Source organism: Corvus cornix, chromosome 17, assembly GCF_000738735.6.
Source record: "Corvus cornix cornix isolate S_Up_H32 chromosome 17, ASM73873v5, whole genome shotgun sequence".
NCBI lineage: Eukaryota > Metazoa > Chordata > Aves > Passeriformes > Corvidae > Corvus > Corvus cornix.
This window is the reverse complement of record NC_046346.1, coordinates 6,065,339-6,092,880: the sequence shown is the minus strand read 5'-3', so window position 1 is coordinate 6,092,880 and position 27,542 is coordinate 6,065,339. Positions and strand designations below refer to the sequence as shown.

The 27,542-nt window shown below is 46.7% G+C and overlaps 1 protein-coding gene and 1 long non-coding RNA gene across 3 annotated transcripts in view; one reads left to right on the top strand and one right to left on the bottom strand.

Annotated features, from left to right (window-relative positions):
- Positions 1-26,550, top strand: part of FAM102A (family with sequence similarity 102 member A) — a 37,495-nt gene extending 10,945 nt beyond the window's left edge. The window contains exons 1-11 of one of the 2 annotated variants that reach the window (XM_019284964.3): positions 9,300-9,319; positions 10,026-10,146; positions 10,472-10,501; positions 14,048-14,164; positions 14,643-14,689; positions 17,182-17,336; positions 18,457-18,561; positions 18,809-18,998; positions 19,177-19,298; positions 20,384-20,453; positions 21,344-26,550. In XM_019284964.3, coding sequence (XP_019140509.1) covers positions 10,084-10,146; positions 10,472-10,501; positions 14,048-14,164; positions 14,643-14,689; positions 17,182-17,336; positions 18,457-18,561; positions 18,809-18,998; positions 19,177-19,298; positions 20,384-20,453; positions 21,344-21,389 — 945 coding nt within the window. In that variant the 5' untranslated portion in view covers positions 9,300-9,319; positions 10,026-10,083 and the 3' untranslated portion in view covers positions 21,390-26,550. Of the gene's footprint in view, positions 1-9,299; positions 9,320-10,025; positions 10,147-10,471; positions 10,502-14,047; positions 14,165-14,642; positions 14,690-17,181; positions 17,337-18,456; positions 18,562-18,808; positions 18,999-19,176; positions 19,299-20,383; positions 20,454-21,343 lie in introns of those variants that run through there. The other variant, XM_039561523.1, reaches the window with a different exon arrangement.
- On the bottom strand, positions 25,413-27,526 carry LOC120410898. Its single transcript, XR_005603233.1, has 2 exons — positions 26,644-27,526; positions 25,413-25,920 (listed from the first exon to the last, which is right to left on the bottom strand). It is a non-coding gene; the product is annotated as an uncharacterized LOC120410898 (long non-coding RNA).
- Between the last annotated feature and the right edge of the window lie 16 nt (positions 27,527-27,542).

Here is a 27,542-nt window from a genome sequence, read left to right as displayed (position 1 = left end):
TCTCCCATATTCTGGTTTTAAACAATACATAATTTATGAAATTACCTTTCTCTCGTTAGGACAAGTGGCACCATGAGGTATTGGTTGTTCTTAGAGAATTGTGTTTGTCTGCAGCTGTGGCTCCAGAGAAGCAAAATCAGCTCTAACTGCTGTGTCTCAGACTGTTTTTTCTCCTGTCTTGCTGGCACTGTCACTCCAACATATCACCAGGTCTGACACTGAAACTGGGGCAGAAGAGAAAGGAGAGCTGGGAGAGGCAGATTTAGGAGTCCCAGCCCATCACCACTAGTACAGTGATGAGTCAGGGGTCAACAAGCTTTGCTCAGCAGCCTCTTGTAATTTGCAGACCTCTCCTGCTGAGTGGCCTTTTTGCTGATAAACAGCAGTGATAGATATTGATGGAAGGGGCAGAGGTTCATGGAGAGGAGAACGTGTTTGGACCTTGTCTGTAAAACCAGTGACTTGGTTTGTAGTGTGGAATGGTGCCTCCATAAAGGAGCTATCATAAAACACCTGTGTTGATCCTGGAATGAAAAAGCTGCTGTTAACATATAAAGGGCCTTCTCCTGGGCTATTGTATTTGTTTTGAGTAAATATGTACTTTACAGAAGTGACTCATAGGGAAACACGTCTGAGCATGGTTGGGTGTTACCTCTTGGGTAACTAAACCTACTTTTAGCCACCAGGGTTGACTTCAGGCAGCTTATTTACTGAAAGACTCTTCAGCATGTTCGAGCCAAATTGCAGTGATGTTACATCATACGATATTAATGAAATTATTCCAGAAATGAACTTGGCCTCATGTGCAGGTTAATTTGCACTATAAAGACTTCTCTGGTACAGCTACATTGGCAAACTCTTCTGGTTGAAACAGGGTTGATATTGGCAAAAAAAGTCTCTTAACTATTCTGGCATCAGTATGTCTTCACATGCCCTAAATCTGCCTTAGAGGCAAAAACATTTGTCTCTGCACATCACTTGTGTTAGTGATGATGTTCCTAGTCTTGTGTTGATGCCCTTCTGAGTTTTCATTTGCCGGATTTACTATCCAGCAAAGGCTTGGACTGTTGAGTTGACCCATGCATGTCTGGGCTTTTCTCATCGTGGGGGGCAAGTGTTGATTTCTTTGGTATTGAAAGGTAGCTTTTTTTTTTTTATAAGTAGCTTTTTCTTCATAAGAGCATCTTGTGTTCAAAGCTAGCTTTCTTGCAATGCAGAGTTATAGCCATGTCTTGTGCCCTGTGAGGTAGGCACATTATAAGAGTTCTCCTTGGTGGAGTTCATGTTGCTGTCTTTCTTCACTGGGAGTTTAAGTTTAGTCAGCAAAAGGCAAATCTGGAATCGCTCAGAATGACAGCTAACACTTAGGGGATGAAGAAAGTTTATAAATACACCAGCAATGGATAGTCGGCGAGTCTTCATTTTACGTCTGTGGTCTACCAGAAGTGAAAAGTCTTTTGAGAAAAGCCATGGTGTGATACAGAAACATGTATTGACTCGAAAATTTAGTGTATTCTTCTACCTTAATCTTGTAAGCATCTGTACAGAGCAAACCTTAGAGTTTTTTTGAAGTGTTTGGGACCTTCTGAAGCTTTAGATCCTCGATCTGTTAGAACCACAGGGGAAGTTTGAATTGTGATTTGTCTAAAGGGCCAACAGGCCCTGGAAGAGTTGGGATTTTTTTCACCCTGTTTTAACTTTTGTGGGGTTTACTGTGCAGTTGTTGGTAATGAGCCTGAACACCCCTCCTTCTGTGCCTTCCATCCCCCAGTAACAGGGAATTCTCTCAGCTTGGGTTTTTTCATCCCTCTGTAAGTCTAGCTGGCTAACTAACTAACAAGTCTAACCTGGACAGGAAGTACAGGTTAGAGTTCATAAGAGGGAACTTAGTTAAGTTGCCCTCATGCCTGTTTTATGCACATTTGATTGTTCAGTGGTTGTAGTTGTGGACCATTAGACCTAAGAGGTATTTAGGCCCAGAGTTAGACAAGTTCTTCAGAGCATGCTGGGTGTGAACTGCAAGGTAGCCCAGTTTTCTGCAGCACAAAGCAAGAGGAACAATACATGTGAGCCAGGCTGGAGAAGGGACCACTGACATACAACAGCCTGAGTGTGGGAGCTGATGGCTGGCCTGGGCAGACTCAAGTGCAATCTGCAGGGCAGACCCGCTCTGTTTTTTTTTAAACAAATTAAATCCTTGTGGATTTACTTACGGGAGGAAAGCACTGGTGGTGGGCTTGGCAGCGTGGCACATGGCTCATTCTTGGCTAACCCAGCTCCGACATAGTCTGTCGGAACAATGGAAGTAGGAGTTGGTGTGGTGACTCAGTGCATGATGAGAGTTCAAAAAAAGCAAATGCGTCTTTCAGCATTTAATATGCACGTTATTACCAACTTGTGTTTTAGTAACCGAGTCATCTATCCAGTTATTCCTTTCTTTACGCTTAAGAGTTTGGTGGTTCTTTGCTTGTGATGTTTTTGCTGCTGGCACACATCCCTGGCCTCAGACCAAAAAGAGCTTGTGCTCTGTAGATGTGGCAAGAAGTCCTTGGATATGTGTTGCTTTGGGTTGGTCTGCCTTCAGCACAGTGTGTAACAATAGCTGTATTGCACAGCATTTACTGTTACACTCCCTTCTTGGATTTGTTTTCCTGATGTCCAGCTTTTCTTCTTTGCTTCAAGATGACAGAATGTAAATTACAAATACCTTAAAGCACAGTGGCTCTGCCAGGCATGTCCCATCTTTAAAGTGCCACGTACCCATCCCTTGCTGCTTGCAGCCAAGTCTGTTAGAATTATTTCCTCATGCCTTCTCCCTGCTCCACCCTTGCTTACCCTTCCAAAACTCATCTGACTTGTTCTTTAGCTTAAGTTCTAAAGGGTCTTTTTTCTGTGACTTACTTTCTCCATTTGGCACAATTTTTGTTCCCTTATGCAGGTTCTCCTGTAGCACTTGGTCACCAGCTGCATGTGATTTTTTTTAATAACCTCCATTGTTTCGTTTCTCATAGTATTTTTAACATAGTTCATGTTAGGAGGAGCTTTATAGTTTTAAGATTTAGGTACAAGGAATGGTTGGAAATATTTCTTCTGGAATAACCCCCAATGGTTTGAGAAGCCCTGAATGTACTGGAGAGCCTGGCTACCCAGTGCAGTGATCTGGAGCACATGGGCTGCACTGCACCGGGAAGCTCTTGCCTATGGGACATAGTGCATGAGGTGCAGCATTTCATGTCTGTCGCTTACAAAAGACATGTCTGGGTTCATGTGACTGGAGTCCAGACGTGACTGAATTACTTGCAGAGAAACTGTTAATACCCAACTAGGAATGCTTATGCTGGAAGGTTTTGTTCTGATGATTGACTGACTTCCACCCCTGTTCTCCAGGAGGGATTATCACTCCCTGGCTTGTACTGGTGGACCTTTATCAAGATTGATCACTGCCTTGGAGGGAACTGTAACACACAGTTCCAAAGCTGTGCTTTACAGAAATAGGCTTCTTCTGGAAATAAGGTTAAAGCCATAAAAAGTCAATACCTTGCCTGCTAGATACCAGTTTAGTCCTAAGGATGATTTCTAAATCATTCTTTGAATCTTGTTTTTATTTCACGCTCACCTCATTGTTTTTGCTCCAGTTCTTTCCTCAGCTGCCTTTCACATACTTGGTGCTGTCATCATCATCCCCTGTCCCCCAGTGAAGCCTCCTTGACTGTTCGTTACCTTGGTTTCTCAGTTGTGACTGAGGTTTCTTCCATTAGCTTTTTGGTTTTTTTCCTGTACATTTGCCATTAATCCTTTTTCCTGTATTTGTCTCATGTCCAGTCAAGTAGAGATTAAGCAGCCTGTGCTCTTAACAGCGTAAGTGGAATCTGATTTCCTGAGCTGACTTTCCCCTACTCTTCCTTTCCCGTTCACTCTTCCCCACCTCCCCAGCTGCCAGTGAACAGCAGAAGTGGATGTATGTCTGTCTCTGGCTGTGAGGTAGAACTGAGACAGCAGGTGAAGCCCTACAAAAGTTTTGGAGCTTGCCTTGTTCCCCCTGAAAAATGCTGGGTTGTGCAATTGCTTCATTCTAAAAGCATTGGCGTACACGTTTAGCATTTTGAGAGCCTTTACATATCACTGCTCTGGTGCAAATGAAGAACTAAACAGGTGTAAAATGGTGCCACAAGGGAGGTGTGGGTAGGTGTCCTTCTTCACCATGGGCCCTTGGAATGGGTTTTCTGGGAGTTCAGAAGTTAATTTTGCGAGTAGGTGGTAGATGCAGTGACCTTACTGCTGAACCCTTGTTTAAAACACTTGCAGTAAAACATCCAAATAAGACTTGTTTCAAGTGACAAAAGCTTGCTTAGTTCTCTCAGTAACACAGTCTGCATCATCTGTCTCTGAGCCATTTTTCCATCATAACTGCTCATGTCTACTGAACAACAACTAGCACTTGTCAGCTGGAGAATACGGGGTTGTTTGCAGAGGGAGACGTCCAGCTCCTTGGGTTGGCAGTTGTTCTGGCCAGTGATGTAAGCTCAGACACAGCAGAGTAACTTTATTGTTGGGAGTTCCCTGCAGCCCTTGCAGTGCTTTTGCTCAGGGAAGACCTGAGCAAAACCCCTCTGTGTAAACTTACAAAGCATATGTCCACCTCTAGGTTAAACTAGGATTTCATGCATTGTGTATCCAGCTAGTTTTTATGATTCTGTATGATGTCCCCCAAAGGATATGGTGGGTCACTTCTCATTCCTGGGATATGTTTCCACTGAGTTTCCCAGCACCTATTGCTGCATTGTGTTTGCTTTTGCTTTCCTACCTGTGTTTGGCCTCCATGAGCTTGACAACAACATAAAACGGATCATGGCAGCCCTAAGCTTTATTGATGTGACCTGTTCCTGTGCTGTCTGCCCACAGTGCATCCTGCTCACTGTGGATTTCTCTCCTTTTCCTTGCCAGGCATCTGGATGGCAAAGCCTCAGAGCTGCATTTTTCTTTAATAGTGTGTATAATGCAGTGAAGTGCCCTGTCCTAAGCCCATTATTTGAAGATACCTGCAGGTTCTGGATTGTAAATCTAAACCAGCTAATGGCTAAATGAGGACTTGCTTTGTATTGCATATGTATGTTCACCCACTTTTGTAATGCCTGTGTTTTACAGGCAGTGATTAGGCATTGTTTGTAGCAGGACCTGCTGTGTTAGTAGGATAGGATATATTTTGGTGTGCTGTGAACACTGGGGTGTGAATACTGGTTCCTGAGCATCTTAGAAAGTCAGTTTCAAAACAGGCTTTTCAGGAATTTTTCCTTGCCCTTACCAAAGGTCTCTCCTACAGCTTTGCACTGGAAAACCTGGTTAAAATAGTAACTGTCTTCTCTGGAGCAAAATGCAGGATTGTTCCAGGCTTTGCCAAGCTAAGGGAATGTCAGTGATTCTGCTCTAATTCAGCCTTTGGAAGTGCTGGGGATTAGATGAAAATGTTTTAACAGTGTCTCTGCAGATGAAAGCAGAGCTGTGTAAAGAAATGATGTAGAAGATTCCTTTCAGGTGCAATCTGCTGAAATAATGTGATTTTTTGTTTCTTTATCCCTCTCTGTGATTGAGGGGATTGTACCTGCGTTGCAGGGATTGTGTTCCCTTACTCCTCAAAAGACCCACTGCTGGTGGGTGTCAGGGCCCCTTGAAGGGCTGTTTTTCATTGCACTTAAAAGTATCTGAGCTGGGAGTTGGCTTGGCAGCCTCTTTAAAATGGTTTTATCTCTCCTGTGCCTTAACAGATAAGGTGCTGCTGTTCCTGCTGCAGTGGTGAACCAGGGAGGAGGGTGCAGAGGACTAGGTCTGCTGCAAGGGGGATTAGTTCTGCTTGAAGGCTCTGACACAGATCCACATCTCAGAGGGGGAACAGTGAGCATGTGGACTGAGCATCAGAAATAGGAAAGCTTACCCTTCCCCTCTGTGTAACAAGCAGGAGTAAATCTGAATAAGAAGCTCTTCGTGTGTGCTTATCTCTATACTGTCCCACTGAGCCTGAGGTTTTCCTGCGTTTGTCCCTGCACATGAAACATCAGACTGAGACACACTGCTCTGCTGAAACATTTGATATTAAAAACTATTTTTTCTTGCTGCAGCCCTTCCAGTAAGGCTGTGACCTTTTTATGACACACTGTCTTATGTGTGACAACTGCCATAAAGTAAGATTGAAACATCTGCTTTTCTAAATGCTTCAGCAAGGCAAAAAGTGTTTCAGCAGGTGGTGTGTTGGAAGGTTGATACCCACAACTCAGCTCTGAGTCTGTAAATAGAAGTTTTAATCTCTGCTCTAGTGTTTCATTAGCTGGGTTTTCATGTGGGAAAGAGGTTCACAGTAGCCCAAGGTAGCATGGGTTGTATACGTGGCCTTTTTCTAGAAGTGTTTGCTTTACCAAGTTGAATTCAGAGTGAGCCCTGTGGCTTTCTGTAACAGTGCTAGTCTGTCCATGGCACTAAAATCACGGTTGGGAAACCTCTCTTCTTTAAGGTCTGTTTGTTGTGTGTTTTTCTGCCTGTCTCCAGAGCTGTGTGTGAGATCTGAACCCAAAGTGGCTTTGGAGGCTTCCTTGAGTTCACTGCTGCCTCTCCAAAAACAGGTAAAGCAGTGGGTCCCTGCTGTGCATCGTTCCTATTACTTGAATTCTCACCATGCTATGGTGAAGCATCTTCCAGCTGCTCTTTTTTCTGGTAAATCTTCTCTCGAGGGGTAGGATGGTAGATGAGGAATGCAGAAAACTGTTCCTCAAGCTGGAGGTGGATGAGCAGCTCCAGGATTAAAAGAACTCAGGAAGCTCTTTCCAAAATTCCACTTTTCACAAAAGCTGACACAGGATTCCACTGGTTTATTCTGAGGAGGTATATTTAGGTCTGGAAAGAGTAATTACACAGCTTTGAATAAGTCTGAAGTCAGAAGAGGGCAAAGCTTAGCTTGGCAGGGATTCAACCTTCTGGGAGTCTTTTTGCAAAATAATACAGACAGCTTTTTTAAAATAAAATTTCTGAAGACCCATTGAATTGGCATCTAGACCTGGCATTGGTCTGAACTATTTCTGGCTCTCCAAATACAGAGTAAAACTTAAAATTAGACACTTCTGGTTTTAAGCTGTTCGTTTCTGCTTTACTTTTAGTTGCCTTGTGATTAGGATGGAAGAAAACGCCTCTCGGTGCAGCCCTCATCATGCTTCTTGGGTGTTTTTTTGTTTCTGTATGATGGTTCCTAATTGTACATTAGAGAATATTCCAGGGCTAAATACAAAACCGCTCATCATCTGAGTTCTCCTTCTTTTTGTCCCTATTTTAGTGTTCTCTAATTACCAGCCGAACGATAGCTTGAAGGGAGGTGGATAGGCAAAGCCCATTGCTTCTCCACTTGCCATCTTTTGGAAATGTGGAACTAATTTTTTAGAGTTCAGTTTGAAACAATAGAGCTGTTGCTTGCTTGCCTAATGATACAGACCCAGGCCTCACACTTAAAAGTTAAAAAAAAAAAAAAAAAAAAAAAAGGTTGAAATTCATTATTGAATGACTGAAACTTGTGACTGGAAAGCAGCTCTGGATTTTGTCTTATCAACTCCTTCTTGCCCTGTGCAGACTGTTCCAAAGACATAAAAACCCCATGCTATGTGTGCACCTGCAGCTCAGGTTCATTATTACAGTGCTGTGGGTAGCATAACACCCCCAAATCCTTTTCCTAATCTCTTGCACTGTGTAGTATCTACAGCAGTTCTGGAAAGCCAATGTACATCCTTAATAAGAAGTAGAATGTCTGTTAAAGGAGCTTACGCTAAAGGCAAATTAGCTATGGAGCTCTTTATTGCTAATCAGTACTTTTTACCACGATTTGAAGTAATTAGCCTTCACTGGACTTAGCAGCATCCACCAGATGCTTAATCATGGCTGCATTGTAAAACAAGCAAGAACTCCTGAGTAAGGAAACTCTCATACTGGTGCAGCCCGTGATCCTACTGATGATCCTGCAGCTGTGGGAGTTGAGCATGTGCTCTGAGATCTGGGAGCTGGAGCTTAGTCCCATGAATGCTCTCGTCTGGCAGGAGTTAGAGCTCTTACCAGGGCTGGGAACAAGGTGTGCACCAGTGTGCTGCTGTCTGATTGAACATCTTTCACTTGTAGCTGCCTTCTAGCATCCACTTGGAGTTCTGGTGTCGGTAGTAGCTTTAGCATTAGCCTTGCTTTCTAGAAAATAGCAGTTCCTTTTCAAGATGACTAATGCTGCTAAAATATTCAGTGTTTCCTGCATCCCCCTGTACCTGCCTTGTCTTCCTGAAGCACGCGTTAATAGGTGGTTTTCCATTCTGTTGCATACCTTTTCTAATCTGTATCTTGAGTCTTTCCTTCCTTTACGTCATTTAAGATGCCTATTATTGAGTCAGGTTTAAGGCATATTTGAAATGCCACATGCCTAATTTGTCAGGCATGGCGAATATTTTATTATAGGTAAAACCTTTTTAATCCCTCTGGATGTGTTTCTTCTCCTGTCTGAGAGAGCTGGGGTGAGTTGAGTGGAGTAATGAGAACCAGATCTCATCTTGAATTAATAATCCCAGATTCAAAGGTAATTTTGGCACTTAGATGTCTCACTTTTTACTGCCTTCAGTAGTGAGCCTGAGTTCTGTCTGGAAGGGCTTTAAGTTCTCTACCTTGAAGGAATTGTTGCCTTCTGTTTTCTCTTGTTTTAAACAGGGATGATCAGCCTTTATCTGCATTACAGAGGATTACAGGTTTCAGTTGTTTGTCAAGTACTCCTTTTCTGTTCTCTGTGTCTGCCTTGGCTCATACATTTGGTCCCACAGAATGTCTTGGAGGACTAGCAGGGACCTCCTGGCTTAGGATCGAGTCCCTGGATCTGTCCCATTGGGCTCACCTCAAGATTGCCCTAATGGCAATGTGAGCTACAGCTTCTTCCCCTTCCTTCCCAGGAGCTGAGACACTACCAAGGCTGATCATTGTCCCCTTTGCCACCAATCCATCTGGCTTACACCATGCCTGGGTCAGATGGTGGGAAGCCTCCCTTTCCCTGCTAAAGCAAACAGTTTATCAGCTGCCCTTGCCCCTTTGTCCTGTGCTAGGAGGAGAGATAAGAGTCAAACTTGCTTGCTCACAGCTGTCAGCAGTGCCTTCCTTTCCTCCCCCTGGCCTCATTACTCTGAGAACTGAACTGGCTGAGGGCCAAGCTCTGAGCCATAAATGGATCAGGTCCTGCAGAGGCTCAGTAGGAAACCAGAGCCCCATGGAAGGACCCACACACCTTGTTTCCAGGCTCCTTTGAACCAGCCTCCTTGGAAAGGTGAAATCCAGCGTCCCCTGAGGGCTGTGTGGAAGCCAGAGCTGTACCTGAAGTGATTCCTGTGCTCAGGAAGGCTTCTTCTCTTCCTCCTTCTCCACTCGCCCTGGAGATCAGGATGGTCTGCTTAGAAGCTGTGCAAGCAAAACCACCTCTTCCCTGGCTGAACCCCTGCAGGATTTGAAGCGCAGTGTTTGCTTGGTGTGGCCCTGTCTGCCTGCACCTCAAGCGTTACCACATGGTTTTTGTCCTCCTTCGAGCTGGCCATCGTCACTGGCTTAGTCCCAGCCTGAGAAGCAGGGAAGGACAGGCCATCCAGGGCACGCAGCATATTTGCTGTGCAGGGGCTGTACAAACAGACACGCTGGAGGGAGATAAGCTTGTGAACCTTCAGCCCAGTTTGGGTATGGAGATTTGCTCCATCCAGGCCGGATGGTGAATGAGCTAAACCAGCTGAGCAGGAAATGTCAGAGAGCTTGTGAGAGTTTTAAAGGCAAATTCCGTTGATGAGATGATTAGTATTTCTGTAACCTGGGTTACAGGTTACCTGTATTGACTGGTGAAAAGCTTGATGCTAACACCTTTGTGTGGTGCAGTTTCAGGTGAACCAAGCTGTTGCAGAGGATCTTTACTTAATAGCTGATCTTGATTTGGCTTTGTACCTGTATTTGATTTTTTTTTTCTTTTTTTTTTTTTTCCATTCTCATAGAGAGGAAGTTCAGGAAAACTGTGTCCGCTGGAAAAAGAAATTTACATTTGTGTGTAAAATGAGTGCCAACCCTGCCACAGGACTCCTGGACCCCTGCATCTGCCGAGTGTCTGTCCGTAAGGTGAGCATCCAGCTTTGCTTCTGGCAGGTAGTACCACCAGTAGTGTATTGGCAATGGATTACTGGCTGCTTTTTGGCAGCAAGAAAAATTGCATTGGACTGTGGTGAGAAGGAAAGATTGTTTGAGACAGGACATGCAGGAACAGAGCCTCCGTCTCCAGGAAGAGTCCTTGATGGAGGGTGGGAGCGACCAAGGTGGTGGTAACCCTTGAGAGAGAGGCTTGTGAATCCTGAGAGCAGATTCCAGGACTGAGTAATGACTTTCCCCCTGTTGCCCCAGCACATATAATAGCTGCTTTTCCTGTTTATTTTGTCTCCCAATATAGGAGCTGAAGGGCGGAAAAACCTACTCAAAGGTAAGAGCACAGAAAGGGCAAATGTAGCAGAGTAATCATGGTCCTGTCTCCTGTTAGTGTTATACACCCATCAGAAACCAGTGGCTGCTGAGTGGGCCAATCTGGAGAGATGCTCATTGGTTCTTAGTTTAAGTCTGAGTTAAGAGATTTCCCAAAAAACTTGACTTTCTGGGACATGATCCAGACTGCACTGGATGTGGATTTGAGATGGGGGTTGGAGAGATGATCTGTATGTCCTCAAACTTTGGGGAAGTTCTGAGTCAGATGTGAACTCTCTGGCTTCTGGCAGCATGTCTCTAATAAAGAAACAGACTCCAGTTCTGTTCTCCAGAGCACAGCAGCCAGCTGGGGCTGGAGCAGGCACCTCACTGCCTCAGTAGTGCAGGCAGGAGCCTACAGCAGAAATCACTGCCTGCCAAAGCACAGGAGACACCAAAGCAAAAGCCAAATGGATCAGCAGGGATCTTAGTCTTGGTTTCTCTTCCCCGCGTTTTCTTGCCTGTGCTGTGGGACAGACAATGGGCCACCCCCTTCTCCTCTGCTGGATGAAGAGACAATGTTGGCTTGGAAACTGAAGTCACACAGTACCCAAAATCATGTTTGTTTGAAAATGAGTCACTGTGCTGGTTTCTAATAAACAGACGCTCTGGTCACGCACAGCCATGTAAGAATTCCTTCTCATCAATATCCTTTCTGAGGCCATGGAGGCAACTGGCTGTGAAGGGTGTACTGCACTAGCTCCTGTGTTCTGCTGTGCCAGGTGGGAGAAGGCAGTGTGGCTGCCCACATTGTTCCTTTTTTGTTGCTAATTAGGACATGGTCTCTAGGGCCATCAGTTTCTCTTTCACTAAATTCTCACTGTGGGGAAGTTATTCATTCTGCAGAACTGCATGTCCAGGGAGAGCAGCATAGCTGGAGGAAGAGACATAGTAAGTGCATCAGCCTATGCCTCCTGCAATGTCCATCCTCAGGCTTTCAACAGGATTTGGAAAGGCAGAATTAAAGGAAGCCTGAAAGCACATTTCTATGGTGGAGTTAACCTGGAGAGCTTATTCAGGTCATGTTCTAACCTCCTTCCTTTTTGCTCAGTCTCCAGTTGTGTTTAGTGGCATTTAAAAGAGACTGATTTTCTCCAGCCCAGAACTGGAGACCAAATCTCAAGTACTTGTCATCTCTTGGGCTAGTATCTTGCTGGGTCTCCTGTGAAGAAGACAGACGTGTTCTCCACAAGGGTGATCTGAAGCAGCTCAGAAATGAGGGATCCCACACCAGACAGAGTGATTGCAGTCTTGCCCTGTGGACCAGGCTTGTTCCAGGCAGGTCCTTGTGACAGAATTCATTTGGGCTTCCTAATGTTTCTAGCAGAAGTCTGTGGTGCATGTCCATGCAACTATTTTCCCATTTTACACCATGACTCCCCACCTCTTTAAACTATCCTAATTCAGTTGAGAACTTCTCCCGTCATGGCAGCAGATGCAGAGGAAAATGAAACTTATGAATGCCCTCTGTACCTGGTCCCCTGTCAGCAGGGACTGAGGGTGATGGGGCTGTTTGTGCTCCAGGCAGAGTTTCCAGTGACTTGCACACCTTTGGGTTTGACGTGATTGTCACCTCGGTGTCAGGGGTGACAGAGCGGAAGATGACAGGAAGGACTGATAAAGCGGAAACTCTTTCCATGAGCTGGAAGAAACACCATCAGCTGGCTGGAAAACTGAGGAAACTATTCTGAAAGGTTATATCTGAAAACATCCTTTTGTTAAGGGATCTTTCCTCTATATACTGGGAGTCTGCTTCCTGAAAGAGCTTCTGACCTCAGCATACCATGTAGGTTCTCCCACACTCTGTGCTCCAGTGTCGATCTCCTCTCAGAATTTAGTGCTGTGGTGGAGGAAGAGGGATCTGGGTTTGGGCCACCCCTGTGCTGTGCTGTTCTCCTAGTGTGGTGGTGCTGTGTCCTTGTCACAGTGATGGGTTACATCTCCCTCTGTGGCTTTCCTCTATCCTGTTTATCTCTAAGAGATAAAAATTCACTGTTTTTTTCCTTATCTGTGAATAATTAACAAACGGCATAGCCCTTGGTTAGAAGAGACAGAGAAATTTCTACAGCAAGGGCTGAAGAAACACTTGCATTAAATGGAATTCTTAAGAAGTGAGAAGAGAGGGTGAAAGGTTATTTTTTTCCTTCTTTTTTGTTGATAAAAGGTTCCCTCTCTATCCTATTTTTTTTTCATTTGCCATCAGAAGTTCCCCTTTGAGAATGGGATGAAGGAAGCAGCTATATTAATCTTGCTGCTGTTTCCCCCTCAATCTTGTATCTTGAGCAGACTGTGGTTTAGACTCTTCACTTGGGATAGTGGGAGCCAGGGTTCCTCAGGCAGTGACTGTTTTGTGCTGTGACTGTCTATCAGCTCCCTCAGCTGACGGAGGCACCACAATTCCTTAGTATGGTGCTACTGTTGGGATTCTCATTGTGTCATCCAGCTGTCAACAGCAGGGCAGAAGGGATGTGCTGCAGAGCACAGAATGACCCGCTGCTGCTCCACCTGTGCGCCCTGTTCTCCTGGGAGCTGAGCTGTTGTTGATGTGACGCAGATGTTCCACACCTGGATGTTTTGGCCAAGTACGGAGTACAGCATGTCCTCCTGATCAGATGAGATAAGACTCAACTGCCTTCTATTCCTAAAGCTCTGCATAAAAGAAGCTGTAACTTTTCCTTTGAGACACTGTGTTAATACACCAGGGATTAGGGCAGGAAAACGAAGGTGCTCTTCATTGTGTTTTTATTTACTCTGGAGGGATCAGTGCCCTTTTTGAAAATGCCTGTGATCTTCAGCTTTGTCACCTTCCCTGTTTGCTTCCCATTTGTTAGAGAAGATTTAGAGAGCTCACAACGAAATCTCTCCAAATATTTCTCTTCCCTTCTGCCTGTCAAACATACCCCTTACTAGTTAAACCTTAGCAGTGTTGAGGAGGAGTGCTCCAGGAGCTGCCCAGCCCAGCAGCTGCCTCTGAAGGGCGAGGCACAGGCAGTGCCACATGGCTCTGGGCCTCCAGCTCTCTGTGCCCAAAGTCTCAGTTGTTTTTTTCAGTATGGTGTCACTTTCCCCTGTAACAATATCCTTTCATCTCCTGGTTCACATGCTCCACTGCATTCTGGGATGGCCCAATACAAAGAGTGCCTTATTATGTTTGTGTATGTGTGATTCTGTTTTTTCCACATCGTTGACCTAGTGCCTTCCATGTCCTTGGTTATGCAATGGCTGCAGGCTGGTTAACACTGTCCTGGCCACTACTCTACACCCTTCCTCCATGTGGGCTTGGCTTCCTGAAGGCCTCCAAGTGCCCATCTGTCTTGGGATTAGGAATGTCACCCTGCCCATCCTCAAGAACAGGGAATCTTCACAGCCACCACTCTGTGTCCTGGCTCCTGTTTCTGCCCTTGCTCACAGATGTGCTCTCTCCCTTTGGTCTGTGTGACACTGTGTATCCATTTATGGAGTAAATTCTGTTCCCTCACCTTCCCCTCCAATGTTTTCTTGTCTACAGCTGGGCTTTGCTGATCTAAATCTGGCAGAATTTGCGGGCTCTGGATCCACTGTCCGTTGCTGCTTGCTGGAAGGATATGATACTAAGAATACCCGACAGGACAACTCCATCCTAAAGGTACAACAGCTAGTACTTACGCAGTAGAAATCCTACTCAGGACTTTGGGAAGATCAGAGAGCAGTGCCAGGCCTGAGAGAAGGTCCTGTTATGTACAGAGACAGGATTTTGCTTTTGTGCTGCTTGACTGACTTGGGAAGCTTCCCATTATCAAAGTTGCCCTTTGATAATTTGGCATCAATTTGGCCGAGCAGTGACCCTTGACAAAGAAACCAGGAACGGGAGGGAGGGAAAAGGTTACGAGGCGTTGTCAGCCTGGCCCAGCTGGTGTCCTGCTGAACCACTGCCACTTGGAGTTACTGATGCTAAGGATTTGGGACAGGGAGGAAAATACTTTGTGAAGTCCCTGAAATTGATTTGCTTGGGAAAGGAGCTAGATCTTGCTGATGTTTATGCCTAGCCCTTGACTTCCTGGCTGTTGTGAAGTGAGGAGCTCAGTGCAGCATGGCTAATGATGTGCCTTGTGTCCCCTCTCTAGGTCACGATCGGAATGTCCCTGCTCTCTGGGGACCCCTGCTTCAAAACGTGAGTTCCTGGGTGTACCCCATTCTGGGCAGACACTAAAATTGATGAAGAGAGGGGAAAAGATGCCCTTGATATTAGGAAGTACAGTAAAACTGGTTGAATCAGCCAGAAAAGTATAGCCAGCCTATGCTGTTAATTGGTTTTGTTCTCTGCTCTGGCTTTCCCAGCTTGATTATTGCTGTGCACACTATTTTCCCTGCTGGTGCAACTTAGGTTTTGGAAACCAGTAGATTTTGATTACAAACTTCATGTTTTGCCTGAAGGATAGAATTTCTCATGGCTCTGGGGTTGGTTTCACTGACCTCCAAGAGGAGAAAGGTCAATAAAGAAAACAGTCTTGGAAGTGGACATGCTTCAGTACATATTATGGGGGATAAAGGTCTCAGATTGAAACAGCAACAAAAATACTTGGAGGCTGAATCACTTTAATTTTTTTTTTCCTACAGGGCTCACAACTTATATTAATTAGCAGAGAAATTGCAGTAATGTGGGGTTTTTTTAATGCATAATGATAGGAAAGCATAAGTACAGTTAGGCTGTGGAGCAGTTTTGCTGCTTAAAGAATTGTTGGTGAATCAACTAAGAAATATCCTGGTCACATCCTCCCTCACACTACAGTGCAGTATCACAATCCCAGCCCTGCTGTGGTGTGCTGGAAGGTGTGTGACTACACAGCAGGGCTGCCACGCACCCAAAGGAATATTTCATGTTGCCTCCCAACAGTATGAGAGAAAAAAGCTTTACCTTGAGGCCAACTCTTGTAGCAGTTGTATTGTGGGCTAAAAGGTGTGAGCTAGCTTGAAGTGTATAAGTTAGCTCAAGTTCTTGTTAAAAATGCTGCATACTTTTTGGTAGGTTTGTTTTGTGAGTGGTTTTTCATAGTGCTGCAGCATTTTCTGATATTTTTAAACCCAAAATCAGTGTCATCTGATTCTGAAGAATTTCTGCTTCAGAAGGAAGTGAAATAAAGAAGTTTTTAATATCTTAAACTATAACTTTGTAGCAGTAACAGATGTTTTAAATCTAGGGTACTAGGATGTCTGGTAATAATGTCTGACAAAATACCTGTTGCTCCTTTGCAATGGAAGCAAGTCCCACTGTTAGAATGCCTGAAAATTACACAGAATAGGATATAAATATCCATTTAATGTAAGTAGATTCAGTCTGAAGGTCAAACCTCCTAATTTTCTTAAAGGATTTTTGCAGTCATTCCCACTTTTCTCTTTTATGTTGATGATGTGCAAATATCTAAAAATAGAAGCTTTGCATGTGGAATAGTCCTTGATCAGTAGAGCTTCTGGTAAATGACACTCATTAGAGGGGTAGGCAGGAATTAAACTGTGCTGGGAAATCACTTCCAAGCACTGATTTTCTGCAGCAGTCCATGAACCTTCTCCTGCTGGGGTTGTTGGAAGGGGCAGAGCAGCTGAGCTGACAGACCAAGGGGCTGCTCCCACAGCTGCTGCAGGAACAGTTTGCTTGCTTAAGGTTGTAAAAGCCTTAAAAACCTGTGAAGCAAAGTCCCCAAAGCACCTGGGTGCATGCAAATCACTGATAACGTGATTAGGGAGTGTTTTTTCCTGGTGAAGGCATGCTGTGAGTTTCCTGGAAGCTTTATAGCCATTCGGCTGCCCACAATAAATATTCTCTCTCCCAAAATACTGCAACCTCTCAGGTAACATCTTCCCTCAGAGCTCTGCATGAGACAAATAAAAGTTTTTATTTCTCACTCCTCACTTAAAAACCGTAATACAATCCATTAGTTCCAGTTCAGACTTCAGGTTACAGGGAGGTTTGGGCGCCAACAGGAATATTCACTTTGCCACGCTGCACATGCTGTGGCTTCCACCCAAAAGCACTTCTGGAGGAAGGGAGGGGGGCTCCAGGCACTCACAGCTCTGCCCTGCAGTCAGCATTTACAAAGCAGTGTTGCGAGCTTGCAGAAAACCAGAAAAATAATTATGACGCTGGAAAAACACTTCCATTTCACTAGAAAGGAGTTTAATAGTCAGTTAAAAAAGGGAAAGGTTATTTAACTGTTGTAAAAGTGCAATAGGGGGACAGGGTTGCTGGGATAAAAGGTTTCATTTTGGCCAAAGAGGTGTAACAGAAAGGAAGCTGGAATTGAGAGTGGGACAACAGCAAACTGGTTCCTGTTTGTGAAGCCAGCTGGCCAGTGGACACATGTTGGCGGGGAAGGGGCAGCTCTGGATGGTGTCCTGGAGGACAGTGCAAGTTCTGAGCCTGTTGTCCTGTATAAATGAATGAATGGTTCCCTTTTGCCTTAATTTACCTCAAAAACATGATTTTTCTTGTAATGCAGTCCAAGGTAGGGAAGATACCGGTCTTGGGTGTAGGAAAACAAAACCTAACATCCCATTTGAGCTGCTGTTTAGAGCTGCCAGCTTCCCCCTGCTGAGAAAGGTGGGGTAGGCAGAACGATGCCTGCTGCCTGCCTGGCAGTCTGTAACCTCCTTCCCTTCTGATGACAGGCCTCCTTCCACCGCCAAATCCATCACCATCCCGGGGCAGGACTCTACCCTGCAGCTGACCTGCAAGGGCGAGGGAACCACCAGCAGCAGCAGCAGTTCCTCCACAATTGGCTCCCTGCGCCAGACCAAGCCAAGAACTGCCATTCTCAGCTCAGGTGTGAATGCCTACCCTGGAGCCGTGCAATGCATGGCTGTGCCTGGACACTCCTTTGTTTTTCCCAGCAGTTGCAAGCACAGAAACTTGTTAATTTTTCATGTGTTCCCGCACCCATCCTCAACCCCATTGCTCATTAAGAATATTGAGAATAACAAAGCCATCTAAGTGTAACTGAGGAAAGTAGAATATTTGCTACATGCATATTTCTGTTAGTGGAGATAAAGCAATTTGTTCTTTTTGCTGGGGATTTGATAATTCATGCACTGCACTCATCCCTGCTTGCCACTGTGTTCAGTGACACCATTGTTCTGCGCTCAGCCATTCTGTTGCTTAGACTTACCTTCTAGAAAAGTTCCTCTGAAGGTTTTAGAGGTTGGTTTAAGGTCTAGTGGCCTCGTTCCAGCTGCTGATACAGTTCTTTGGCTTCTGTATGAGCCTGTTTTCAAGGGCACTGCATTTTCACATCAGTTTTTTTCCTTCCTAGCACATTCCAAATGTGCAGGCAGATACACTCCACCAAAATAGCACTTGAGTCTCATCACTTCAGTGACAGAGCACAGGGTGCAAGTGGTGTTCTTAAAAAGCTGGCTAATGTGTTACATTTGTGCACTCCCAGATAAGCTTCCTGCAAGAGAGACAAGCAGGGCTAGCAAAGGAGCAGAGGTTATGAAGTGTCTGGACCAAATTCAGAGATTATTTAAATGGTACAGGCTCTCTCACAAGTAATAGAAAGGGACAGGTAGTAACAGAAGCACCCAGAGGTTGTAATACTTCACTGCCAGTGGCCATCTGATGCTTTCTTCGTCTTAGCTTGATGCTTGTAACCGTGGATAGTTTTACACACTACTTGTCCTTCTAGATGCTACAAGCCTGAGATATGTTTGTAAATTCATCTGCTGGATAGAAATAGTGATAAACTTGATAGAGAAGCTCACGGTGGTCTTCCCTACTCCCTGGGTGTTTGTAAGCCCTGTGCTGGCCTGTACAGCAGGGCTCGGCCATCAGACTTGCCCTTTCCTTGATCTGTCATCCCAAGATCAGCCTCCACTCCCAGCTGATCAGTGCACCATGCGCTGGCTTGGTTATGGTGTAAGCAGTGTCCTCTTGTTCCTTGGCAGGTGTCCCAGAAGAGCCGGATCAGAACCTGTCCAGCCCAGAGGAAGTTTTCCACTCGGGGCACTCGCGGAACTCGAGCTACGCCAGCCAGCAGTCCAAGATCTCTGGTAACCATTGATCCACACAGCTCTGCCAGCACTGGTCACATCCCTTTTCTCTCCTGCAATGAGCTCCTGTGAGAGTGATTTGCAGCCATCTCTCTCACCCTGCTCTGTAATACCAGCCTCCTGTTCAGTCTCTGCAGATGAGCTCATAGATGTCTAAACCTCTGTGTGCAGGAGCAGAAATGCTGCTGTGAAGCTGTTCTGCCAGGAAGGGGAGCAGATGTGGTTTGTAATCCCTCTGTGTTGGCAGGTTACAGCACGGAGCACTCCCGCTCCTCCAGCATGTCTGACCTGACCCACCGCCGGAACACGTCCACCAGCAGCAGCGCGTCCGGGGGGCTCAGCATGACCGTGGAATGTCCTGAGGGGGAGCGGGACCACAAACTGGAGAAGCCGCCTCGCCCTCCCAGACCACCCCTGCTGCTGGACAGACCCTCCCGGTGAGTATTGTGGAGCAAAGACCTTTCTCTGGGAAGGAGAGACAGAGCCTGCTCCTTTGTCTTCTGGCAGCAGTGGATCAGATTGTAGCCACTGAGGAGGAGACTGTGGCCAAGAGAAGCAGGACTGTGTATAGAAGTCTGTGTCTTGAAAGGCTGAGTAAGTTTTTCCTCCCACCAGGAGGAAAAAGGATTCAATGGAGAGTCACCCAACCCGAGTGGATGACACCAGGATCGACGCTGATGATATAGTGGAGAAGATAATGCAGAGTCAGGACTTCACAGATGTCAGCAATACTGAAGGTGAGAGGAGAAGTCTCAGAGGGGATGTCTGGGCTGTTCCTTTCGCAAGGCTGCCAAGCGTTTACAGTCAGATCTGATTTGCCATGGGCTCCCTTCTCCTTTTGAGAGCTATTTGCTTTCAGTGCTTGCTGGATGTTTCTGTGGTAGATAAACCACGTGGGTTTGAGAGCTGCACATGCGTTTACACATAGCACTTGCTGCTGTTCCACTCATGACAGCAGAGATTGAATAGTAGCTCAAATGAGCAGGGAGAGAGGAAAAATACTGATTCTCAGTGCAGTGGAAATGAGTTACATCAGCTGTCTGCACTGCTCTAGTGGCCCTCGTCCTGGGTCAGTATTTATCAAAAGAGAGCACAGCTGGAGGGGGAACAGCACATCTCTACAGAAACATGGGTTACCATGTGCTGGTGATCAGGTCTGTCGGAGTGCTTAAGAAAGGGTTTTTTCCATTGCAGTCACAGCATCTGTTAGGAGAAAACTAACAATATAACTGCATTTGTTTTCACTTTCGTTTTCCAGTTTAGCATAGAAATCAATCTTTGGCTTTATCTGAGATTTTCTGTTAAATTTTAAACTTGAACCTAGCTTGTTATCTGTGCTTTGTTAATTTACCATTAATCACCTTGTTGCACACGGTAGCACTCTTATCATATGAGGATTTACACCTCACTTAGCATGGGTTAAAACTAGACCGAATGCAGCTGCCTCTCACCAGCAGAACAGGCTGAGTTTCTCCTCTAGTGACTCTACAAAAGCAGTGTGAGGCCCCACATCTCATCGGTTCAGATGTGTACAAGCTGACCGAGAACTTGCATCAATGGAATTGCCTTTAAAAAGGCAGCTGGAGGAATAAGACTGAATTAATACCTCTACCTTTATTCTTCCAAGGCTTCATGTTGGCGAGGCTCCCTTTTGGAGCAAGGAGATGAGTTCCCAGGGGCTCGATGACTGTGGGAACACCACCAGAAAGTGTGGACGTGCTGAGACACAGTTGTTCCATGCTGATTGTGTGTCTGGGAGGGGAGTTCCTGGCAGCCTCGGTAGTTCTGGATTGTGATGTCTGTGTTCCTTTTCTATCTGCAGACAGTAACCTGAGGTTGTTTGTGAGCAGAGATGGAACAACTACGCTGAGTGGTATTCAGCTGGGAAACAGGTAGGTTGCCCAAAAGGTTGGCAGACAGAGGGGCTCCAGAGAGATTAGTGAGCTTTGTACCTAGGAAACTTCCACTTTTTGCTACAGGAGAGATTTCTAAACATCATGTGCTGCATGGTGGCTTTAATCCCACATTAATAGCCCTGGGATCCCTTTGGTGGCAGGCTGCAGTTGCACTAGAGTATGAATGCAGTTCTCAGCAGGAGCTCAGAGGGATAATGGGATCCTGGTTGTTAGACCCAGGAACAGAAGTGAGTGAAAGGACAAAATGGTAGAGGCTGGTTCCCGTTTGCTCCTGAAGGAGGGAGCTTTGCCTTCTGCTGGCCTGCAGCAAAACTGTGGCAGAGTGGGATTTATTGTCTCTTTTCCCTGCCTCTTATTGTCCCTTTTCTCTGCCTCTTCCATAATCATCCAGGGCTTGTTCTCTCGTGGAAAGCCTTCTGGAGCAATAAAACTTTCTTGCCCCTATAGCTCTTAGTACAGCTCCTGGCCAATTGCGTTTGAGGCGTTATTGCACCTCCTCAGTTGAATTAAAACCGGCAATAATGGTAATGCAAAGATGTATCAAGTTAGTAACAAAACTGGGAGCATAGTAAAGCCAGGCACACTGGCTCTTTTTTCTGGATAGGATACTCCCCCTTTGCTGTGTCCTTCAGATGGGTTCGTGTGTCACACCCAGCTCTCTCCAGTGCTGTATTGCTGACTTGCCAAGTCCCTGTCCCCTCAGTGTTCCAGGGACTGACTTCCCACAAGGCTGACTGGTTACTGGCAGTGGTTTGTGTGAGCTTAGAAGATGATGTTTGAGAGTGGAGAGCTCTGAATCAGGACTTAGTTGCTCAAAATGATTGGAAAATAACCTGCCCTCTTCATCTCCCCCTTTGCCTCCCCAGGGTCTCATCTGGAGTTTACGAGCCAGTGGTGATTGAAACCCACTAAATGTGAAGAACAGGGTAGAGCTGCTGGACACAGGCCCCCTACCCAGTCCGCTGCCACATGGATGCCAGCCTTTACCTCTCTTCATGCAGCATTCCAGAAGGGATTTCTCCATGCCCCTCTCCATATGTTTGCACTGCAGAACCACTCCAAGACCACTCCAGAAACATGCACTTTCCCTGCATTGGCATTGTCCTTCTCTGCTTGCTGGTCCTTCCAGTGCCTACCTTCCCCCTGTTCCTGCTCAGTCTGTGGGGCTTATCTTTGGGCTAGTCCCAGAGGATGTTGCTCATGTGCATCCCTCATTCCACCCATTCATTTGCAGCAGGGGACTTCTCAGCTTCTGTCTCCCCAGAACATTGGGTTATACCACTGTGAACTCTTCAGACCACTGGGGGTGGGGGAAACCATTCTAACCAAACGCAGAGCTGCTTGCTGGGGACACAGTGACATGGCCACTTGCAGGATGCTTTATTCCATTGACTCTGCAAGGGAACATCACCTTCCAAGGCAATGGTTTTACTGAACAAGGTATACTGTGGGGTACACTTCGCCTTCCTATCCTCACATCCCCAAACAACATCTTCTCATAGGAAATACTTCCCAAAAGTGCATTTCAGAAAACTACTGCAATCTAGCTGGGAGTTGGTGAACGGTTAAATGCGAGTGCTCGTCACACCACTGACTGCAGCAGCCCTTCCACTGCTGGGCATGGAAGGGGGTGTTCATCAACTAGCATTAAAGGGAGCACTTTAGAGGTTACAGATTTTACCTGGAGGAGGATTCTACTCACTATTCCAGGAGTATGATCTGTGTTTGCTGGACTGATTCATCAGATAGTCCTGTTGGAGCTTGGAATACAAAGCCTCTTTTTTTTTTTTTTTTTTTTTTTTTTCTTGTTTCATTGGCTCAGGAAGGGAACTGCCCTTCTCAGACTGTGAAAAGAATCTCATCTGACAGTCCTTCCCTGGGCCAGAGCTGGATGCAGTTGACTGCAGTGGTCTCTCTGTTGTGGTGGTGATGTTGATTGCCTCTCTTGGCCTGGGCCAGTAAGGGATTTGGTGTTGCTTGGCCTTTCTTGCCATGTCAGCAGACATCTGTGCCTGAGCTGGTTCCTTCTAGGGCTGGGGAGAAGCTACTGTCTCTACCTTCAAGTGTAGAATGGGTGTTTGCTGCTGCATTAGCCACAGCAGCTGTTCTGACTTGCTCTGTGGTGAGTGAACTCTTCTGACAAGGCTTCAAACTGTTCTTTGGTTGATCTTTCAATTGCTCTTCTTTGGGTTTGGTTTCTGCAGTTGTTTGACACTTTTCCTTGCAGTGTGTGGCAGAGATGTCAATCCCTTTCAGCTCCCACTTGGAGATTCTCCTGGCAGCCGAACTGCCAGTGAGGATCTGGGCAGCCCCCGGCTGTAGGCCACTAGCAGGCTGTGCTTGCAGCCCTCCCTGTACAGAGCCCCTCAGCTGATAAGCTATTTCTGCCCATTCCTCTTTTGCCAGTGGTAGCACTCAGCAGCCGTGCCCTCAGAGCAATTCCACACTCCAGCACCTGGCTGTGAATCTGCTCCCCTCTGACACCTGTGTGTGTGTGCACAGGCACACACACATTCTGTTCAGCAAGGAAAGATTTGTAATTGATCACGTTGCTCAAATTCTTAGTTATTGTAAAGCCTCTTTTCAAAGAAGGAAAAAAAGGGGGATTAACTGTGGTCTCTTCGGCCAGAATGCGTGCAGATGAGCTATTGGAAAAGGGAATCTGGCAGAATGAGAAACAAGGAATGAAAAGGTCTTGATTTAGTGGGTTTTTTACCCTTCTAGCTAAGGATGCTGCATGAGGAGGGTGCTCAGCAGTGGATCAGATTGTAGCCACTGAGGAGGAGACTGTGGCTCAGCAGTGTGGCAAAACTATACACTTGCTTACTCTGTTTTGATGGTTTCTCTCTGAGTCAAGAGGTTTCTTTCTGTGTTTGGACAGACCACTATAGGATATGCATCTTTTCCACCCTTTCCCTTCAAAGGGAATCTAAATTTGAATTAGGGTAAAAAGGGGATACAGACAACACCTTGGTTTGGTTTCATGTAGGGAAAAAGTGTTGGATCTTTTGAGACTGTCTAGAACAAAAGCTCTTTCACACTTGCTAGGTTTTCTTAATGGCAATCTCTTCTTCATTCAGCCTGGGTGGGTTTGGCACTCACTTGCAGGCTGCTGAGCATCCTGTCCTATTCCTGGGGTGCCCGTGTCTGCAGGAAGGAGAGAACTGCTTGTCTTTCTCCCTCTCTGGAGCACTGCCAGAAAGCCAGGCCTGGCCTGACCATCTGCTCAGGTCAGGGTGAGGGCAGAAGGAGGCTCGGACAGCAGTGGCTGTTCCTGCCCTGTCTGTGGATGGTTGTGCAGAGCTGAGGGTCTGGCTGCACCCCAGGGGCCAACAAAGCCCCTCAGGAAATCAGATCCAACCATGACTTGAAAGGAGCAAACATAAGCCAGGAAAGAGGCCAAAACCCAGCTCACTTCTGCTGCTTTGCTTCTGTTCCCATGAAAAACAATGGCAGTCACTGTCAGAGCAGTTGGGATCCCAGGGCATTCTTTTGGCCTCCATTGGCAAGAGTCAGCTGCTCTGAGGCACTGGCAGCTTGGCCTGTCACAAAATCCCCAGGGGGACAGAGGGAGGAATATCTTCCCAGCAAAGCAAGAGGAGAAGCAGTTGAGCTTTTGAGAGCACTGGTCTCTTCTTCCCAGGCTGGCAGAGGCATAACCTGCTCCATCACATTGGTGTGGCCAACCTGGGCATGTCTTGGGCTTCTCTTCCAGTGGCTTGGCACATCACTGCTTGCACTTTTGATAACTGTGTCTCATAGGGTATTTCTTCCTTGTGTCCACGTTAATGACTCCACAGATCCTGGTCTTTGTGTGGCTTTTTAGCTCTCCTGTCCCTGATTTTGAGTGAGTAAGTAGTCCTGGTCATCCAGCCTTGTGCAGCACAGCTGGGGCTGGGGCACCCGGAGCAGACCCAGAGGGAGGAAGGAGCAGTCTGCTCCTGTTTGTAGATCCCATGCAGAGCTCCTGCTGCACATCCAGCACAAGCAATGCCCAGCAGTCCTGAGGCAGCCGTGGACACCCGAGGCGGTGGCTGTGGGGTCACTTGTCCCACACACTTGCTGCTGCCTCAGGAAGCTGCGTCTCACAAGCACTTTTTTCCTTGTGGCATTGCTGCTGCCTGTTCCTCATTGGACTTTGAACATTTAAGAAGTGAATCAGTTTCCAGACCCAAACCGCTGGCTAGTTTCCTTTGGGTTTTTCTTTTTTGTTGTGAAGTTTATGGATTTTTTTTTTTTATACAAACCCAGCAGGCTGGTGTTTTTTGACTGCATTATTGTTTCATTGCTATTTTATTTCAGGGGAGCTGAGGGGGGGATGCTCTTCTCCACATTGTTCCCCTTCTCAGGGGATTCAGAGGTGGCTTAAACAAGTAAAAGGACCTTACTGGCAAGACTCTGCATCCCCTGGGTCTCTGATGCTGACAAGCAGGGCTGCTCATGCCTGGCTGGCCCTGGAGAGCAGAGCTGGCTCTCTGCTTCAGTCTCAGGATCAGGCAAAATGTGTGGACTCTGCTCTCCCAGTTTCTAGATGTTTAGTTGGTGGAAGCACATTGCAAAGTGTTAGGAAATTCAGTGTAACTTTTCTACTAACTTCTTCTTTTTTTAAAACCAATATAAAACTGAGTGTCCAAAAGAATAGGCTTAGTTGTTAGTTGGTGAAGGAGATGGGTTTCAGCTGGAAATTGTGATGGGAAAAGTGGGAGAAGGATGTTGCTCCCTCATCATCATCTTTTGTATGGTCAGCACTTTAAATGGGGGCCTCGTGCTGTCCTGACCTTCAGAGTGATGGGCAGCAGGCGTGTGATTTCTCCCCCCCTCATTGCCACATCACTTTGCCCCCTACAGAAAGTTAACAAGCCCTTTTAAACGTTTGCTTCAGTTTTTAGAGGGTTCCGAACCAGGCGGAGGCCTGAAGAAATATGTATTTCATTCTCATCCGAATAGGAGGGGTTGACTTTTTATTTATTTTGTCGTTGCTGTTTCTTTTTAAGTGGGTGGCAGTGCAGCTGGTCTCTGTACTGCTGCTGGGAACCTCTGGGAAAACCTCACTCCAGGTACGCTAGAGCACCTCGGTTAAACCCCTCCTGGCGAGGGGCTCCCCCTCCCCTCCTCGCTGCCTTACCTGGGGGCTGTAGACCCCCCCTCCACCCCTCCTGCCCCGTTTCTGCTGCCCCATCTGGTCTCTAGCTGAGTTCTTGCTCTGGTGACTGAGCCCTTTGGACAAGGCCAGTCCCCAGGGACAAGTTCCTACAAACTCTGCCTGGTCGCAGGTGTTTGTCCTTGAAAAGCCACTTCCTCGCTGCGGGGGGGGGATTGATGAATGCAAAATTCCCCCCACTTCCCTCCTGAGAGCTGTGTCCGTCAGCCCCCTCCTTGCGCCATCCGATCCCGCTGCCTCCACAGCGCCTCTGCCCCGCCGGGAGGCAGCGGGCGTGGAAACCTGGGAAATGAAAAGGAATTTGGATGAAGCTCTGAGCGAGGGATGCGGCTGAGCCTGGTAACTTGCCTCAAACACATGGAATAACGGTAGAGCCCATATTTTTGTGGGGGGAGGGAAGGGAAGGGGAGATCATGTTTTATTTTCTTGAATGTGACTTGAGCTTGGTGACCTTCGGCTGAGGCGTACTCGATTTGTATCAGATTCTATAGAGAGATGGCTGATATTTTTGGAAAGGGAATGGGTCTATGCAAACTTCCAAAATTGTTTGAAAGATAGTTTAACTTTTTTTTACTTTGAAAAATCTAAATATAAATCTAACTTTTGTCTTAAAGCAGAAGTGCGTTTAGAAAGAGAAGCTACTTCCTCTGCTCTATTTTGATGATGATTCTTGGAGAGTTTGGGCTGGAGGGAATGACTATTTTTCATCATTTCTATCTTGCTCCTCTAGTTTTTTTGGTTCTTTTTCTAACGGAATGCTGTGCCGTCTTTGATTCAACAGATTGTGTTTGTATTTTCTGTATCTGGTTCCTAACGTAGAGAAATAACAAATACATGAGGAAATCAATATAATGTCAAATGTTGTTATGGTTTGGGGGAAAAAAATAAAGGTTTTTTGGTACTTCACACTGATTCTTCTTGTTCTGTTTCTTGTTTTAAATATCTGCTGAGGAAGCAGGAGGGTGAGATGGGCATGCTTGGGCCTGGACTAGAGTTTGGATTTACCTCCTAGGATTACTTTTATGGCTGAGAGCGGAGATTCACTGGAGATGGAGAAGGGGTGGAGATGGCAGCTGGCAGCACAGCACCAGTCCCGGGGCAGCAGCAATCCCAGAGAAAGGTGACCTGTGTGAGGCACCAGCACTGTCCCGTGTACTGTCCCATCTGTCCCAGTGTAGGCCTAACCTGCCTCTCCTGCTGGGGCTACCTCACCAGGCTCCCCTGGGGGACTGGGGCCACAGCCCAGCAGGGCTCCAGGGAATGAGTATCTCTGGATCCTCAGGGCTCGTGCCTGAGCAGCCCCTCGGCCACCACAGGCTCACCCTCCTGTTAACAGAGGGTGAGCCCAGTTCAGTGCCCAGATACTCATTGCTGATGCCTGACAGGGCTGGACGGGAACAGGAGCCATGGGAGGAAGCAGCTTCTGCCTTTTCCACCTTCCCAAAGCCTCGGCCACACAAAGGTCAGTGCACCTTTGAGTCTCAAGCATGGTCTTCCCCTTTCCCTTGTTTCAGCAAGGGGAGGCAGCCGATTCTGTCTCTGGTGTCTGTTCCTTGGCCGTTCGGTCTCGCTTTTCCCTTTCTTCCCGCTGGCCCCTGGGTGTGTTTGGAGGAACGGCTGAGGCGTGGGATGTCCGTGTCCCGGGGGATGGAATTGGTGTCAGGATACGTCACCGCCATAGTTCCCGGGCACAGGTGGTAGATGCAACCAGAGTACCCCGTTCACGAAGGTAACGGCACTGGAGCAGCAGGAGCCTCCGAGCTGTAAAAAGGATCCCAGGCCTGCGGCTGAGACAAGGAAGGCGCAGGAGCGCTGCCGGCGCCGACCCCGCTCTCACGGGTTGCCGGGCCGCGCTCCCGCCCCGTGCCCGGCCCCGCTCCCGACCCCTCTCCCGCCCGCTCTCT